Source organism: Daucus carota, chromosome 7 (genome assembly GCF_001625215.2).
Source record: "Daucus carota subsp. sativus chromosome 7, DH1 v3.0, whole genome shotgun sequence".
NCBI lineage: Eukaryota > Viridiplantae > Streptophyta > Magnoliopsida > Apiales > Apiaceae > Daucus > Daucus carota.
This window is the reverse complement of record NC_030387.2, coordinates 12,910,931-12,930,694: the sequence shown is the minus strand read 5'-3', so window position 1 is coordinate 12,930,694 and position 19,764 is coordinate 12,910,931. Positions and strand designations below refer to the sequence as shown.

The following is a 19,764-nucleotide window of genomic DNA, read 5'->3' as shown; positions in this document are numbered from 1 at the left end:
ACATCACTAAATCTTTATCATGATAATCTCATATCAATGTGTATAATCATTAATTATATTTGTCATGCATGAAGTACTCATGTCAAACTAGACTATTATTTTACACGAAATTGAATTAATTTTTTACTACTTCTCACCAATCACATCCCTTCATTTAATAGGTTGTTGGACTGTTATAATATTCTTTTCTAAACTATTTTATATCACTTCCACGGTAAATAATCAATTTGCGGGAGGATATTAGCAAATTTAATTTGTATTCATAAATATGTTGAGTTAGAAGATGTTTCTCATAATCAATGAAGTAAAAATGAGAATGTACGCATTGAATTCACGATTCAAACTAAAATAATAATTTAAATTAATTTACTAATCTTTTAAATTAAGTAAAATTGATGGCTCAAAAATATTTAGAATCAGACGATGAGAGAGAAAGGGAGTGATAATTTTTCAAATTTCAAAAACCAGACCGTTGATTTTTCCGACAAGATCACCGCCGACAACATCTCCCAATATGGCTTCCTCTTAGAAACTGAGATGCTTCAGGCCATTCAGAAAGGCAACTCTAGGTTGCTTAAAATTGCTAGGACTCGGATTCGCTACCTCTATGAGCGAACATCAAAAAAGCTATTCACAGAGGCTGTCAATGGAAAGGAGGAAGCAATCATCTCCCTAACAACAGACCTACTGAATTCAGGAGAATGGGAGAGGGCGAGCAGATTGAGGAATGAAGAGCTGGCTTTTGGTAAGCAGCGAGCAATAGCAGAGAAACAGCACAAGAACACAATTGACTTCATCTGGGCTCACAAGGACCTAGTCCACCCTAACACACTTAAGTGTGATCTAGACCATGACAATGATGCAGTCCGTATGGCTTTGAATCAGATCCACTACGGGTCTCTCCGCCGCCGAGCTACACAGCACGACAATGTCCAGCAACCGTCTTCTCCGCGGAATCAAAAGGTACAGTCAATTAACTTCATTTTTTCTCATAAAGATTTGGTTGATGAACAAACGATGCAAGGAGTGGCTTATAACTCCGACAAGGCCATCTCCGATGCTCTCCAACAAATCCATCGCCATCCCCGGATCAAACCTGGTCACGGGAATTCCACCAGAACCCCTTATAAAGACACCCTACTTAAGTCTCCAAGCGGTCCTCGACCCGTTTTCAACTCCTTCATTCCAGAGCCACTTAGCCCCCAACCGTCTAAAAAATTGGATCTGTATTTCACCGGTTTCAGTGATGAGGCGAGTTGTGAAGAAATATGGAAAGGCCTCAAGAAATGGTGTCGTATTAGAGATATAGTGATTCCTTCGAAGCGAGATCGTCGGAATAGAAAATATGGATTTATCAAATTCTTCTCTCCCGAAGATGCTTATGGCTTACTCCACTCAAAGTCACCGGTTTATATCAAGGATAGGAAGATTGTGTTTGATTGGCAAAAGGGTGTGAAGTCAATGCGTCGTACTCGCCACTCCCCCCCCTTTAGGCAATGATCTTTCAACCAAGAAAGGGCCACAAGGTTCTAGCTCGAATGAGAAGGCCCGGCCATCTAACTTCACAAAAGATCCTCAAAGCCCTTTGGATACCCCGGTGGTCGAGTTTCCGACTGAAGGTTTACCTGAATGGATGGAGAGGGTTGCACGGAGTGTGCGTATTGAACTGGCAAATGATTATGCACCTGATTCTTTATGGGAAATATTGGTGGCTAATGGTATCTATCACGTGGAGGTGCTTAAACTGGGTCCATCAGTGTTCATGCTGTCTTGTAAAGATGTAGGGTCAAAGAAGGAGTTGGATCTTTCTGCGTTAGAACTATCAGTCTTAAGTCAGAGAGATGTTGCAATAAAGGATCTGATTTTGCCCCGTGTAACTGGTATTAGATTACATGGTCTCCCGGTGTGTGCTTAGTCCGATCCGATCCTCGAACTCATAGTGTCCAAATGGGGTATGCTACTCAGTAAAGGGGTTAGTTGTATTCGAAATCAGCACATCATTAATCCACAATTATGCATCTCAACTCTAGTAATGCATGAAATTGCTGAAACTATAGAGGTCAAGACAATGGGACAGATTTTCACAATCACGGTCTTAGAAGAAAGAGTGCCTTTATATTCTTTTAAGGGGGATAATGTGCAGTCTGCCAGACCTCGAATGGATATGGAGGGTGCAAACTTGTTCTCAGAGGAAAGCGGGTGGAGTGGGCAAGGCAAGGGTGAATCTCAAGATGTGGTGTCCAACTGCTCTTATATAGAGGATTTAGAGAATCCAGAGGAGGGGGGACCTGAGGTTGTACAGGAACGTTTTTCTCCGGATCAGAATAACCACTCTTCATCTGGAACAGACTCTGAATTACGTCTCTGCGACCCCATCATTGATGAGATAGAATATCGTCAATTGCGTATTCAGGACTGGAACTTAGGAGCCAGTATGTTTGATGACTATGGGCAGGACGCAGAGGTGGTTTTACATAGCAAGGAATGTTTGAGCCTGACTGATTCATCGCTAAAGAACCAATTTCATGAAATCGCTCCATTGGTTGAAAATTGGCAGCTTCGGGATGGTAATTTATCAGAAGAGGACAGCATTTCAGAGTGTTTCCAGCCACCGTCACCTGACACTTCTGAGGAGTTCTACTCAGACTCTCCAAGTGTGGATGAGCACTCATCCATGGTTCACATGCTTAAGGGACTAAAAATCAAACGCAACTGTGGGCGAACACGAAAGGCGAGAAAACTGAGTTATTTCGACTTTAAACTCAAAGCACACAAGAAGAAATATAAGCCTTCCAAGTGGATTCCTGGCATGTATGTTCGTCCTTGGGCTATTGATCGCCGCATTTCTAGAAAGTGGGGTAGTACACCTAAAAGACAACTTCCTGGAGGTTTTCGACCGTTTGATAGAGAATCAAATATCCAGGCCATCTGGCAAATGGGCGAGCGGACAGGCTTACATCCGCTGTTCCCAAAGGAAAAAATCTTGAAATTCATTGAGGACAGAATCCAGTCTTAAGTCGGAAAAGGTGTTTATTTTCTCTTCTTCATAAGTATTATTTAAATGATAGATTGCGTTATAGTAAGTTGGAATGTGAGAGGTTTTTGTAATGAAGTAGCACGGCGGAACTGCTGTCGCCTACTTAGGGAATCTAGAGCTCAAATATTCTTAATTCAGGAATCAAAATGTTGCGACCCAGGTCGAGAGTATGTTGCCCAGTTTTGGGAATCTGTTAACTTTAGCTGGATTGCAGAAAAGGCCGTAGGCCAATCAGGAGGGTTGATGATAGGTTGGAGTAAAGCTTTGTTTTTGTCAGTCGAATGTTTTCAGTCAAAGCACTGGATTTGGTTTAGGGCGGTTTGCAGGGATGCAAAATACATTAATATAGTAAATGTGTATGGCCCTCTTGATCTCAAAGAAAAGTTAGAATGCTGGAACAATTTATCGGAGCTTATCACAAAATTCAATTCTGAGCCTCTGTGTCTAATGGGGGATTTCAATTGTATTTGTGTGAAGGGTAAATGTAGTTTTAGTATTAGAGGTATTGCCGACTTTAACGAGTTCATCTCAAGGAATAGTCTTATTGAAATTACTCCTCCGGGATTGGAGTTCACCTGGTTTGGTCCGGCTAACAGGAAAAGCAAATTGGATCATATCTTTGTAAACGACTTATGGTTGAGGAATCATCCATGGGCAGCTTCCAAATGGCAGCGCAGACATTCGGATCATTGTGCCTTATCTTTGGCTTCTTCTAATATCAATTGGGGTCCAAAATCTTTCAAAGCATTTGATGTGTGGTTGAATCACCTGGACATGAATTCAGTGCTTGAAAATGTGTTCAAGTCGCCTACTCGTGCGTCTACAGGAGTGTTTTCATCTCTGAAATTGGTAAAGCAGGAACTGAGAGTTTGGAGTGCCAATTGGCGTGATAGAATTCAGAACCGAATTAAATCTCTTGAGGATGAGATCTCAAAGCTGGACTCTCTAAATGAAGTAGATAAACAGAAACAGGTGGTATGGAATGAATTAAGGTCTTGCTATAATTCACAGACAGCAATCCTCAAACAGAAATCGAGAATTCAATGGACCAGAGAGGGGGATGTTAACTCCCGTTTTTACCACCAGGCTATCAAGGCTCGAAACCAATCAAATTCGATTTTTGCATTGAACTTGGGTGGTTCTCTTGTCTCTGATCCTCATGCCATCAAATATGAGTTCTTCAGACACTTTTCTGACTTCTTCACTGAGCGGCACCCGGAGCTGCTTTTTGATTGCTCCATGATTTTCGATAAGAAACTAAGTTCTCAAGCAAGGTTGGATATTGAGAGTGAATTCTCGATGGAGGAGATTTGGCATGCACTGTCAGAGAGTGGTCAACTAAAAGCGCCAGGCCCGGATGGTTTTAATGCCGCTTGGATCAAACGTTTATGGCCTTTTATCTGGCCCCAGTTGAAGAGGTTCTTCGAGGATTTTCACAGGTTAGCCTATATTCCCCAAGGTGCCAATTCCTCGTTCATTGTTTTGCTCCCCAAAAAACAGAATCCGCAGTGCGTATCAGATTTCCGTCCAATCAGCCTAATTAATTCCACCTTCAAAATTCTTCTGAAAGTTTTAGCTAATAGGGTGAAATTCAGAATGGACGGCTTGATCACTGATACACAAACAGCGTTTGTTAAAGGGAGAAACATTGGAGAAGGAATTCTTATGCTCAATGAACTGATTCATCATTTGCAAAGTTCTAACCAGGATGGTTTAGTAATTAAAATAGATTTTGCCAAAGCTTATGATTCTATAAACTGGGAATGCTTGATCCATGTAATGCAGTCTTTGGGGTTCGGTAGTAAATGGTTATTTTGGATCCGCTCGATCCTGAAATCTACTCGCATGTCTGTATTGATTAACGGAACACCATCCAAGGAATTTTCTCCTCAGAAGGGCCTGCGTCAGGGTGATCCCCTGGCACCTTACTTGTTTATTATGGTAGGAGAATTATTGAGTCGCCTACTAACAAAAGCCAGGGAGGGGGGTCTTATTGATGGCATTGAGATTCCAGGAGGGGGCGATTCTTTCACACACTTACAGTATGCGGACGATACAATTCTGATTATTCAGAATAATGAAAAGTCAGTGAGAGGGGTACAAAGCGTGTTGAATCTCTTCCAGATTATATCAGGTCTTAAAGTAAATTTTGCTAAGAGTTTTATTTATCATCCGTGCAATGTTATCGAAAAATTAGGCCCCTGGGTGTCGTTGTTGGGATGCAATGCCGGTAGAATTCCTTTCAAATATTTAGGGGCCTGGGTTGGCAAGAATCCGTCTTCAGAAAATTTTTGGGATCCCTTGTTGGCGTCGATTAAGAATAAACTTTCGGGGTGGAAGCTTGCCTCGCTAAATTTTCCGGGCAGAATAACCCTCCTCCAAGCTTGCCTGGATAGTATTCCAACATATTGGTTAGGACTTCACAAGATTCCAGCTGGAGTACTACGTAAATTAGAATGTTTCCGGCGAAAATTTCTATGGGGTGAGTTTAAAGGTGCAGAGGTTGAGAAGCGTACTTTACACTTATTGAATTGGAAGGCGGTGTGCTCTCCTAAAGTTGGAGGTGGTCTGGGACTTCATAGAATTAAGGAGAGAAATCTGGCCTTTCTCGGGAAATGGTGGTGGAGGTTTCAAGCAGAGCGCAACAAAAAGTGGCACAGGTTAATTAGTTCAAAATATAATGTTACTGTTTCATTAGCTGAGATTCAGGGGAAGAAGGTGTCTCCTTTTGTTAAAGACATACTGAGTCTCCAAGCTTCGCCGCTGTTTGGAACATTGTTGGATCACTCCAGTTGGGAGTGGAAGGTAAGAAATGGCTCTATGATATTTTTCTGGCATGATAATTGGACAGGTGATGGCCCCTTAAAGTTGAGTTTCAGTAGGCTTTTCTCATTATGTGTTAATCAATGTATATCGTTGGAGGGTATGAGACGGTGTTTGAATAATGATTCTTCACTGAATAATGGTCTGTGGCGTCGATGTTTGAGAGGCTGGGAATGTGTCTCAGAATTAGAGTTAATAGGAGTCCTGCAGTCTTTTGTTCCGCGTCAAGGGCCTGATCAGGTTTTATGGAACCCCAACAATGCCGTCTACTCTGTAAAAGATGCCTATAATTTGATGGTGCCATCTGAAAATTCTTCCAATCTTTGGAGCAAAATTTGGGGTCTGAGAGTTCCTGCTAAAGTGAAGATCTTACTCTGGAAAGTCGCTCATGACATTGTTCCTTCAAAACGTTTATTGCAGGCAAGAATCAAGAAGGGTGATGGCATATGCGAGATTTGTAACACTGAAGTTGAAACTACTGCACATTTGTTTTGGGATTGTCATGCTGTGAAACTGGTGTGGAAAGAGGTCTTTACATGGTGGAGTGTTCAACTTAGTTTCCTTGAATGCAAGGAGGTATCCTTATCTTGGCTGTTCGATAGAGTGATAGATCATAAACTACATCCTGCATGGGCAACTACTGTGGCTGCCTCGATGTGGGTCCTTTGGCTTGCTCGAAATGAAAGGGTGTTCCGTAAAATCAAGACAACTAATTTATCTATGGCCAAGTTGATCAAATTACGGGCTTTCGAGTGGAGTGTTGCTGCCAACATTATACCGCCATCATCCTTTTCCTTTTGGCTCCAGAATCCAGCTCATAGCGCAAGACAGTTCTTGCTTCTTAAAAGAGTTGAGTTGTTCTCACATCTTTCAACATTTTTCAAAATAATTGTTTTTACAGATGGAGCATACTCGGCTGGGAAATCAGGTGTGGGGTGTATTTTTCTGGACTCTTCAAGAAAGATGATATACATTTTAGCTGGACCATCTACAATGACCTCGAGTATCTCGACGGAATTTGAGGCTTTTTTGCTGGCTTGTAGAATTCTTGTTTATCACTGGAAGGATAGTAAAGCTATCATCTGTTCTGACTCTTCTATTTTAGTGTCCCTCTTCATGAAATTTAAAGCAGGCATCCTGGACTCAAATGTTCATAATCTAGATTTCTCCCGGTAATGGACTGGACTTTTCAAACATTTGGGCCCAACACATTGATCGATCCATAAATCAGGAAGCTGATTTTTTGGCAAAATCGGGGGCCTCAAGTGATAGATTAGTGGCTGGCAAGGTTTAGGTTTTCTGTTTCTATAGCTTCAAGGCTATAAGTCTGCTTTGAAAGATTTTCAAGATTGTCCAAGATTTGGCAAATCTTTCATCTGCACATGGCCGCCAACTTTACACTGTTTGTGCCGTTTGTCCAGTCCCCTGTTTTACCCCCCGGTTATTAGGTTTACTCTGGGTTTTGTTCCAGCCTATATATTCTGTGTTTTAGTTTGTTCAAGAGCTGGTATAGTAGTTTCCTCTCTTGTGCTTTGTTTTCTCTCATCATGAACTCTTGGTCAGCTCCCTCTCATGGGATGGTTAAGGTCAATTGTCACGGTGTTACTCTGGCTGTTCAGGCAGGCAATGGTAACACAACTGGGCTTGGAGTGATCCTTCGCAGTTTCAATGGGGAGATGATCACATGTGCTGCAGGCTCGATCAGAAGGCTCTCTCCTTTAGGCAATTAGTTGTGGGCAATCTTTAGTGGGATGCGTCGTGCCTACCTGGGTGATTCTCGCCGGGTCATTGTCTAGACTGACAACTTGGAGGCGTTTGGGGCGATTAAATTCCCAAACGCAAATGCGTCGGTGGAGATTTCAAGTATCGTGCAACAGATTCTGGTGCTGAAGAATAGCCAGACCTGGAACTGCTCCATTCGCTTTGTTTATGCTCGTAGGAACAAAGTAGCAACGTACCTCGCTCTCCTGGGTGCTGAGCTTTTCACTAGGGTTTTCCTCTTCTCTGAGCCTCTTGGCCGTGCTGCGGAGCTGATGGACTTGGATATCGGTCTGGGACCTCATGATCCGGACCTTCTGGAGGCGGAAATGGTGGAAGAGGAGCTAGAACAGTTGGAGGTGCTCATGGCAAACGAGGAGGATGGTCCTTTGGCTGTTGGTCTCGCAGCAAACTTCCTGAACATGGCTGGCTTTCAGCTCGCGCCTCTGGTGCCTGCTAACCAGGAACCAGATCTCCAGGATATCGTCTATGAGGACGACCTTGATGCTGAAGATGGGGCGGTAGTTATGCAGGCCTGATTTTCTTTTCTTGTCTGCACTTTTGTTCTCGGCGTAGTATTTAGTTTAGCCCATTGTAGTCCATGTCTAGTACTAGTAGTTTTGTTAGTCTCTGGTATTTTGGTTGATCCTAGTTGCTGCAGTGTCATGATATAAGCTGGAGATATGGGTGGCGTTTGGCCGGTGTTTCTTTTGGCTCTCCTCCTAGGGAGAGGTTATCTTATATTAATGAAATTGCTTTTCAAAAAAAAAAAAAAACACATTAAATCAAAATGACCCCCAATGTCATTATCTTTATCTTTATATATATATATAATAGGGCAACATGCCACGTTTTAATCTCCTCTGATTTTACTATACTACCCCTATTGATGCCGGCATTTTTCACCTCTTAGTTACTTCCTCGTGGCTGTTTGCTTTCCAGTTCCTCCGGTCACCCTTTCGGCCTCTTTTTGCTGCCTTTCCAGTCTCTCATTATGTCCCCTCTTTTGCTCAGCTCTACCGCCTCCTTGGCGGCGATTTTAGCCTCTTTGTGGCGCTTCGAAGCACGTCGGCAGGCTACATGGCTGCGTGATTATCAGGTCTATTTAGCAAGTACATTACACGTGAGCAGTGTCTTTGAAGGCTCCGGGGGGTATTCAGCTGCTGAAAGCCAATCGAATTGGTATTCAGGGTGAAGCAGGAAAATATTTGTATTTGAAATAATGGTAGTTCTCGCCCCTAATCTTCATTTGAATTTCTCTGGGTTTAAAATTTAAAATTTGTATCTATACTTGTATTTATATATCATAATCTCTCTTCAATTTAATCTTACAGGAAGATCATAACGAATAACTCGAGCCTCTGTTCGATTACAGCCGCGTTTAGCCTCTTGATCTTGTTTCTTCATACGGTTCGTTTCTAATTTTTCATTTACGTACACATATGATTCTGTGTGTCTACATATGTAATGTTTGAAAATTAATTGAATTGATAGATGATGATGATGATGATGATGATGATTGCGTTCAAATTCCTCTTAAAAAAGGAAGCTAACAGATGGAGACCGGTCGTTGGATTTAAGTTCAGTTGTTTCTTGGTGTAGCTTAAAGTTGTTTTTATGCTATCATAGCCTAGCTTGATTTTTGTTCAGTTGATTGATTTGTATGCTTTTTTAATGTGTCTACTCTTTTTTATTTTCTGTAAATTAGGCTGATAATCTAGCTGGTAAACAGTTACAAAAATTGATGAGTGAGATGATGAGGATTGGTTGCCTTCTCCAGTGAAAATGTCAATGGATGCTCAGAAGCGAGCAGAGGATTTTATTATTAAAACTATTAGGTATCTTTCTTACTCGGTTAATAAATTTTGTAAGGGGATCATCTGAATTTTGTAGGAGGATTATCTGTTGAAATAGTTTATTTTGTTATGTTTCAATTGTCACTTCAATACATGATGAAATGGCGTTATTTTGGCAAGTAAGAGGAAATTTTAATAAACTGAAACCATTTTTTGTTGGCTAATTGAAGAGAAAAAAATGAATTTATGATTAATGATTAATGGTGTCTATTAGCTATATAATACTGTATCGACTTGAGCATCAACTGGCAGGAGATCTCAGCTAATTCTAAGGCAACATGTGTAACTTTTTAGTCTAGAATTGGATGGATAGGAATTGGGGGCATCGGGATCGAGCATGCAACTTTGAACTTTCGTTTTATCTTTTCTTGGTCGTATGATTGTAGCATATTATTGAACAAACCCGACTTTGTTCTTTTTATGTTTCTATTGCATTCTCTTGTTTGCTTTTGAATACATTATTACTGCTTGTTCAATATATTGTCTAGCTTCAAATTTGAAGATTAAGCTTAGGCATATTGCTATTAGGTTTCTCAAAATTTGAATTCTTTCATTTGCTTCAAGGTCTAATAAGCAGGGTTGTAATGAGTTAAAATTTATTTAGAAGCAAGATTTAGTAAAGATAGTTCATCTTTGTGTCTAAAAGATAAATAAGCTGAGAAAAAAATTACTTATAAGTCGGGAAGCAGGGGTCCCAACACTTAGGTAACCCACTGCACCCTGGGGTGTGGCAGTATACACACCGTGACACCGAGTTACTTGCCAGAGGAATTCCTGAAGACATGCGTGAGACTTGTGCAGCAAGGACTAAATACAGCTATATTCCATTCTTTTTTCAGGTTCTGATTGCTAATACTTGTAGATATACTTTAGGAGGATGAGTATGATGAATGTGGAGTTGTATGTGTATCTGTATGTTTCAACTTCAGCCTTTTGATAATATGTTTTACCACCTGCGCAACCTGCATAATACATTCAGTTATGTCCTAATTCTGATTTCTTTTTTAGTGTTGCTGATATCTTGACATAGTTTCAGCCGTTGTAGTAAACTGTTCTGCACGAATCTCTGTATTAATGCTACTAATACAAAACACAATCCTAAAGCGCTGGGCTCTGAAATTTGGATAACATTAGGTGGACAATTCAACTGTAAACAATTAGGTCAATTTTGGAGAAAGTGTTAATGTTATATGTTTTGAAGCTTTTAAGCACCCTATTTTTCTGAATAGTATTGGGTCTATTGACTACCTACTCAACCACAGAAACATGTGAACCATAGAAATGATGTCGCTCTATTTTCCCCATCTGCTGGACACATTCATTTCCTTACCTGAGTTTTTGGAATTATTATATTAGGTTGAGATTTTCCGTGGCATCAAACAGCTCCAGCTTTCATGTAGCTCTGACCCCCTTGGGCACTCAGGAAGTTTCATCTGTGAGCTTATGATAAAGGAAAAGTGGGTTGTGACTTCTTTTTATTTACTCGTGGGATCATGCTAAATGCTTTTTGATAATATTATGGGTTTGCTCGCATATATGTTATCCTTTGCTAAATTGGAAGTGTGCATTTCAGTTAGAATGTAGCAACTTGTTCACTTGTAAGTCGTTGGTCAATCTTTTCATGTAATTCACTTGTCGTTTAGCTTTCGGTTTAAACACAATCATTTGCAGGTTACTTGACAACAACAACTTATCAGGGGAACTTCCACCAGGGCTTGCTTAAATTCCTCATCTACTTATATTGTACGCTTATCTTTCCTCCTCCACATATACTAGATTCTTTATTATACATTTTTACTGAAGAATGATATTGCTGATATTAGTGAACTATACATAAAAACCTATCTTGTTATACTTCTGAAAATAAGTGATAATATAATTGGATAAAAGGAAAGGAAAAGGGTTCATTTGATCACTTTAATATAAAAGACATCGCCATGAACCCATGTAGTGACCAAGTCTCATTAAATGCTATATCAGGCTCAATCTATTTTCAAGAGTCACATCTTGGCCAATTTGGCCCTCACAGGACCACCAAAAGATTTTGATTGCAATTGATCTTGGTATTATCGTCCATCAGGATATACACCACCCCAGGAGATGCATTGAAAAAAATTATCGAACGAATGCTTTTTAGGTAATTTGTCGTGTTTGTATTAGCAGTAAACTACTACAGAGGACTTATCTCTATTTATTGTTAGGTACAGAACTGATAATGAGTAGAGGAATTTTCTAGCTGTATGTATAGGGAGAGAGGGGTGAGCAAAGGAACAATAAAGTGAATATGAAAAGTTGAACCTCCTGCTTACTTGATGACTTTCTCCTGACTTTCCAATTACACATTTTAGCTTGAACTTGTATTTTCATCGCACCAATGAATTGGTAGTGTGTCAGAATAATGGGCCGGAGAAGACTTGTGTTTTCTCTTTCTTTTAAGTCTATATGGAAGTGAGACTGTGAGAGTATGATTTATATATTTAGAAAGTCTATTTTTTCAATATCCTAATCTCCTGACCTGTCATCCCAAATAGTTATAGTTTTTGATAGTATGTGCTTCTGCCCATGGATTCAAGGTCTGCAGTGAGTTGGATTGTATTTCTTGCTAAAATAACATTTCTGTTTGATGAGATATAACAATATTAGTACTAATTTTTTTGGAAGTGAAAGATAGAGAAGCTGTAGAACAGATAGTTTGAGAGATTAAGAGTGTGTCAATGATCATATATATTGATGATACAATATGCAAGTTAAAACTGTAAGCAGTCATATTATGGTTCTTATCTTGCTCGAGTTCTAATAGGTTTTTGTAAATTTTGTCTCTCATAGAAGAAACATCTAATAAGAATCCAATAAGATTTCTGCACGCTTCTATTTTAATCATGTTGCAAAAAAAAAGTAGTGGATACATCTGTTTCAGAAAGTCACAATCTACTTAAAATTTTTATTCAAGTTTTAGTAGCTTTGATCAAGTCCTGAGTTTGAGTCTTACTCAGCATTTAGTAATTCTTAGATTAACCTCTATATTTTTACACAATACTCAATCTCCAATTTATTCAGCAGAGGGATATATTACAGAAAATCAAAATCCATAACTTAAGTGTTTTAAATTTTCTTATTCTATGTTAACATCATGAGATGGAATTTAGTGCCATTCGAGTAACATAAAACGGGAAAATGTGAGTGTCAATTATTTATCGAATTTAACTAATAAGCAAGTGGTCAAGTGACCTTTACCATATTTTCTTGGAAAAGGTGTCCTGTATTTGTGTGTGTTAAGAGATTCGCAGCAAATCTTGAACTGTTAGGCCTTGATTTGAATCAATTATAAACCTTTAACAAACTCATATATATATTTAGAAAATGCTGGACATCACCAAAGTATGGGGACATTATCCTCAGATCAATGCATGGGGACATAGCGAGAGAGTTGAAAAACTGGATGTCATCACTTTTCTGGTCTATTTGCAATCCTTTTCTTCTTACTACCTCTTGTAGCAGTGTGTAGTTCCATTTGCTATTAAATGAGCAAGGTAATGACTGTTTAGGAAATTGTGATCTGAAAAGTCTTGTGCTACTTTTGACGGGTTTGATGGGTGCTTAAGTGATATTAATCACCAAACTTATGTATATGCATTTTGATGTGCTCATTATTTAGCATGATTGTTGCATGACAAATATTAGTTTAAGAATGAGATCTTGTAAAAGAAGTCAGCGAAGCCTATGTCAAAGTGGATTTAATAACTAATATGATTGTGCCGTTAGTATAATTAATTCTTTACTAAAACTTTAATGTTCTGTCCTGCGGCTTAACACAACCAACAAGGGAAGCTATTATATTCACAAGATAAAAAAGGCACTAAATATAAACGGTTACTTTTTCTTCTTTGCTGCAGGATCTAAAAAAAATAGAGGCGTATGCTCTAAAAGTAGAAATTACAATCTTAATATTGTTCCCTCTCCCTCTGTATTTGTTTAAAGTCCGTCTTATGCATGTTGTTCATGTAGGCAGTGGATCGGGAGTACGTTGTGCAGGCATTGCCAGCATTCGTAATGATAAAAAGGGGAAAAGCAATTGACAAGGTTGTCGGAGCAGATAAGGCAGCAATCCAGAGAAGATTGAGACATACATGTTCTAATAAATAAACGTTAGACCGAGATATCATTTTAGAAGAAAACACAATAAGCAGGCAGTACAATCTGTGTTAGCAGTAGTATTCATATGTACCTACATCAACATTTCATAACCTCTTGTAAATTATTGCACTTCTTAATGGTGTTTGTAAAAGTTGTCGGTTTTAAATAAGGATCACAGCAGGTTACGGTCACTTCTTGAGCCTGTACGATGATTGAGTACTTCTAACTTTTAATCTGTACAACAGCATTTTACTGTATTTTTTCTGAGAAACAAAAATGGCAGCCTGCAATTCGAGATTTCCTTTTTTTTTTTTAATTAGGTAAAGATGCTTCTTCCTATAGTGTAAGTGTAAACACTATACATAGCCAGTGTTAGTGGTCATCACAAACATTAAATCTGTACTAATCAGCAACCAGATGTTATATGCATTTGCATTGAAGTTGCGGCGCATAGAAAAAACTTGGAGAAAGATCCTCAGAAGCACTTTTTCTCACTCGAGAGCACAACATAACCGATCACTTTCATCTATTTGACAAACAAGAAAAGAGTGGCAGACAATAGCCCATCTGCTGGTGCCGAATTCACGGACACTGGATTCGAAGCTTTTGGCTCTGCATTTTCATTTGTGAACCCAAACCATAACCAAATGAGCAAGCAATATAACAAGCTTCTAATCTATACTATACTATAATAAGCCAACATGGGTATAATTTGTAATCCAAGGTTTTAGTTATATTTTTTGGTTTGGTACTCTACTTTTGGTACTACAAGTCTACAAATGTGGAATCTATTATTTGGAGTTTATTAGTATTGTATTGTTAAACAGTTTCAAATACTAAAAACACTCATAACAATCCATTATCATATAATATTTCATTAAAAAATTATAATGATGTTATAAATAAAATTTTAAATGTACAATTTTGAATATTTTTCTTTTAACAAGAACCTTCATATAATTATTTTTAACTTTAACGTGTTCTATTTCAATATAAACACGAACCATTACATAACTCTATCTAACTCTAATCTTAAAAGTTATTGTTGTAAAAAAAACTAAGATTACAAAATTACGTTGAAATTCGATTGATTAGATTACTGAATCTTTCAAAGGTATTATACGATCGGCTGTGTTTGAAAAAGATTTGAATTTTCTGATTTTTTTTATTTTTAAATCTACGTGTACTAAATTCGGATTAAATGTACTAAAATAATGTGATATATATATATATATATATATATATATATATATATATATATATATATATTAGGGTTTGTCCATTTTCAAGTAATCGGGAGAAAATATAGTCAATTGAATAATATAATTTAATTAAAATTCAATTCATTAATTCTAAAATACTAATAAAATCATGTTAAAATTTAAATTATAAATAATAAATTACGAATTATATACCCGCCCGTGCTTCGCACGGGTCAAAGGCTAGTACAAATAAGATTTGAACCAAGTCCAGCCAAGTTTACGGTTTCCTCAAGTTCGATTATTTACAAGGTTTTGAACCATTTCAAGATTCTGATATCAAATTTGTTAAATATGTGAACCATCACACGATTCTTAGGTTGTCCCATTAATTCCTAGAGGATCAAGTATATCTCCCCAAATGATGTCGGTCTTTTCTCCCCATCCTGCTGGACACTGCTGACACATTCATTACCTTGCATGAGTTTTTGGAATTAATACAATTATCAGGAGAACTTTCATAATGCATTAGTTTCAACAGAGAACGCATCCACACCAGCTGCATTGTCGAAACAACGAAAATGGCCCGTGCCTCGCACGGGCTACAGTGCTAGTTTTAATACATAATACTCCAAATGTCATTATATAAAAATAAGGCTCATTATTATCACTCCAAAACACCACTTAAAGTTTTGTTTTCATTTTTAATCAAAACCTAACATGAATTTACGTTTTTCTCATAAACCCCTCATCAGACAGACACAATAACGTCAATACTCGTAAATACCAACACAACTTCAAGTTGAGTTTTGAGAATACTCACGAATACCGACACAACTTCAAGTTGGGTTTTGAGAGGAAGAACCACATCTTCAAGTTGCGTTTACAAGAAATTTGAAAAAGAAACAAAATATATTTTGTTAAGCAAAAGATAAAACGAAATTACGTTTTTGCATCTTAAAACACAACTTGAAGTTCTGTTGACATCTTAAAACACAACTTGAAATTGCGTTTTAATTATATTTTTTTATGAAAAATAAAAACGCAAGACAAAGTTGCATTTTTGTAAATATCAGACGAAGTCGCGTTTTGAAGTGACATTTGAAACCATATCTCGGAATCATGATATTCAGGTCATTTTACACCAGAAAGTGACATATGAGGCCAACACCCACCGAATGATGTGTCTTTCAGATTAAATCAAACGGGCACCAAAATTACATGGTTCTGCTGTGTATGTTCCATTTCTAAAATTGTATACTAGTCGGACATGACAAAAAGTACAAAAACAAAAATTTATATTCTTATCTTATTCAATCATGTTAGTTATTTGAGGTGCAGAGAAAGAACAGAGTGGCTTCTTGTTGTCAGAAATTGAGGGTTAGTAATCTACAGCATCAACTGGAAGAGAAGAAGCTCTATGAAGCGATTGTGGAAGCAATTCTTCTGCATAGAAACCGTTGGTAGTAACCACATGCTTCGGACCGTAAGCTCCAAAGGCTGCATCGAAATTTTGAATTCCTTGGCTTGCGCAGGTGCTTCCATAGTTAACAGGAAAGCACAAACTGTAATGCTTCCCAGAATCTACAGATCTTAGTAAATCTTCATTCTTTTTTTCTGACAAAACTGAACTTGACACTTTATCTTTGATCTCTTCTTTTCTGTTATCTGCACGAGGAGAAAAACTTCCAGTTCTTGACAAGGATCTTAATTGCATATCTTTAAGTTCTCGTAACTGTATTTCATACTTGGCTTTGAGCCACCTTAACTCTTTCCTAATCTCATTCTCATAGTCCTCTTCTAAATTGCGAGATATTATAAGATTCCTGGACTGAGATTTTTCCGTATAAGAATGTGTATCACTATCATCATTGACATATTTCATTTCCTCCTTTAGACACGATTCTTCTGGTTGTTTTTCATCATCTGATTCTTGCAAGCATAACTCAGGCTCATCAGGTTGGCCCCAAATATCAGAATAGTGCACGTCATCTGATTGACTTGATACTACTGGTGCATCATCTGTAACACACTGTTCGGTTGTGTCAAATTGGTAAGTAATCTCTTCAAATCGACCATGCATAGCAGCACACCCGTCTCTTGAGCAGTGGGGATTTTTTGCAGATGAGTTGCTCGAGGAAAGATAGCTTTTATAAGGGCCATTGCCAGCACAACTTTGACAAAAGCTACGACTCGTGTGATCAGGAATCTCTTCTTGGCCTAATCTAGTTTTCCACTCTGGTACTAAAGAAATAATTTCGCGATCAATCATCTCTGCTATTTTAGTAACTTCCTGATCTGTAATTTCCAGTTCTGAAACCATTTCTGCAGCTACACTCAGTGCTGTATCTGTTTCCATATCAAATGGGAAGTATATATTTCGAATACGGCCTGATAGATGGATACGTTAAGCTTATTAGACATTGTAAAATCTGGACCAAGAAAATTACTGAAGAACGTAAGCAACCAAAAATGAAAATAAAGATTGATATCCAGATTACCTTCTTTATCAGCAATCCTAAGCCTTAGAAAAATGCCATCGTCTTCTTTCCTCCCCTTAATAGTGATTCCAACATTTTCGAAATCCTCATCTTCTTGATTTAACAATGTATCACTTTCATTTGATCGGAAATCAGGCGTGAAGTAATCCAGGTCAACGCCTGGTTCATAGCCAATATAACTGGAGCAATCATTGACCAAAGAATTCTTACTATATTGATCTTCGAAGGAAGGCTGTCTTAACATAGAGCCTATTCCGATAAGTTCTCTGCAATCTAATGGTGTAAATGTAGATCCATAATCATCATTCTGAAGAAAAGGGTCCTCCAGAAGCTGCCTCGCAGGAAGCCTACAAGATACTGTGGCTAGGCACTTCTCAATGAATTCTCGTACCTCAGGATCATTAACTTTGTAAAGAGCATCAGGTTTTTTACCCTAGATAAAGAAACAAACTAGCATGAATGAGATGGGAGATTCTAATTTTGATGGAGAAATGAAAACAAAGAGGTTCTAGTTCGTACAGATATAACTTTCTTGTATATTTGAGCAGGGTGAAAGCATTCACTGTATGGATAATCAAAGGTGACCATTTCCAGAACGCACATTCCAAATGCATAAATATCTACTAATTCATTGTATTCCTCTGCATACACCTCAGGGGCCATGAATTCTGGTGTTCCTGATGATATTTAAAGAAATTGTTAGATATAAATATATATGTATGATGTGGGGATGTCTATGTAGCTACGCTTGAACTTGCATAGTCCATAATTCCATCTCATACTATCACACATGACGGCAACCTTAAAAGTTCAAGAATTCTTTTATCAGAGGTATGCACATTAGACCTTGAAAGGTGGAAATCCAAATCGCAAACTTACCAACACAGCGAGCAGCATGAGATTTACGAAGTATTGCAGCAAGGCCAAGATCACCAATCTTTACCTCCCCCTGGTTACCGTTGACAAATATATTGTCGCATTTGAGATCCCTGTGGATGATAGGAGGGTCATGGCTATGGAGGTAAAGAAGGCCTTGCAAGATCTGCCTACACCAATGTTTCAAAGCTCTAATGTTTACTTTTTTGTGTCTTTGCCTATACCTACCAATATATAAAAACCACTAAATTCATCGAACCAAAAACGGATATTATCGATGAAATATGCATATAATAGACCATTCATGAACTTACTGTCTGAGAGTACCAGAAGTGAACATTTCTGTCACAAAATTTATATTTCGATTAGCAGCATCAACCCAAGAAGTGTAGAATTTCATGATATTGCTATGCTTCAAAGTTTTGAGCAGATGAATTTCACAATACAGCCTCTCAAGTTCTTCTGGACTTTGTAGAAAATCGAAAAGCTTTACCTGATTCCAGGCCACCTCAATTCCCTCATACTCATCAAAAGCTTTATAACTGCCAAAAAAAATCAAGAAAGGATAAAATTTGCAACTTTATGTACCAATATGACAGGCAATGAAAACCCATCAAGAATAAAAGTCAAAAATAGCTAGAAAGCTCAGATCTTTCACAGATTGAAAAGGGTATTGCTAATTAAAGAGATTCATACACTGTCTTTGATGCTCCTTTACCAAGAATTTCATTATACTGCAGAAAAAAGATACACCCAATATTTGTAACTGAAGTTCACAGACCTATACCTCATGAAAACAAGAAAAAAATACATAAATTCAAGAAATTTAAGGAATCATACCCTTCCATATCTCCCAGAAGGATCCATTTCAACATAGTCCGACTCATCTGCATCAAGATCATTCATATCTTCTTCTTTTTTCAACGAACAAGTGGTCAAATTTGACCTTACAAAATTATTGTTTCCTCTTTGCTGTAGATGAGAAAGATGCTGATTCCAAAACCAAAAATACCAAGTTGAACAAAGCAAGTGCTTGGAGATAAAAGAAGAGGTTAAGTTTACTAAGAACTTGATGAGTTCATGTAACAAAAAATAGGAAAGCAATGAGAAAATGAGGCTAATATTTGTGCTGAGTTTTGTACTTGTGTGTCCCCACCTACAAATTGTGACAAAAGACTTCTCTTTTGATTTGCATGTGCATTTCTTTCTTTCTTTATTTTACATCTCATCACAAGCTGTAAATTTAGCACCACTTCCTAGCCATTTGTGCTCCTGCTATTTACAATGTGATACTGTGTGCATATATGTATGTGTATCATTAACTGGTGGTCCCTATCTAAAAGGCTTTTGCAGGCCTGTTGGGTATGTGGTGATTTGCAATTTGTTGGATTTGGCAGAGAATACTCTGGAAAATTCCTTAAAAAAATACTCTGTAAAATTATGATTTTATAAATTAATATTAAATTGCTTTTCTTATAATTAAAAATTCAATGTTTAAATTATAATACAAAAATAGTTAAAAATAAATTATAAAAATAATGTTTATACTCATCTTAAAATTTTAAAACATTATAATTGAG

General features: G+C 37.8%; 1 protein-coding gene and 1 long non-coding RNA gene across 2 annotated transcripts; one reads left to right on the top strand and one right to left on the bottom strand.

The window, feature by feature from the left end:
- The first annotated feature begins 8,538 nt into the window (after positions 1–8,538).
- On the top strand, positions 8,539–13,935 carry LOC135147694 (uncharacterized). The gene is made up of 7 exons (XR_010285434.1): positions 8,539–8,843; positions 8,953–9,028; positions 9,113–9,198; positions 9,327–9,456; positions 10,831–11,072; positions 11,146–11,217; positions 13,480–13,935. It is a non-coding gene; the product is annotated as an uncharacterized LOC135147694 (long non-coding RNA).
- Positions 13,936–16,088: 2,153 nt separating this feature from the next.
- LOC108196577 (probable serine/threonine-protein kinase WNK9) lies at positions 16,089–19,337 on the bottom strand. Its single transcript, XM_017363917.2, has 7 exons — positions 19,025–19,337; positions 18,881–18,918; positions 18,499–18,726; positions 18,188–18,408; positions 17,828–17,985; positions 17,309–17,741; positions 16,089–17,198 (listed from the first exon to the last, which is right to left on the bottom strand). Exons 1-7 carry the CDS (start codon positions 19,088–19,090, stop codon positions 16,189–16,191), a joined length of 2,154 nt encoding a protein of 717 aa, XP_017219406.1. The 5' UTR covers positions 19,091–19,337; the 3' UTR covers positions 16,089–16,188.
- Between the last annotated feature and the right edge of the window lie 427 nt (positions 19,338–19,764).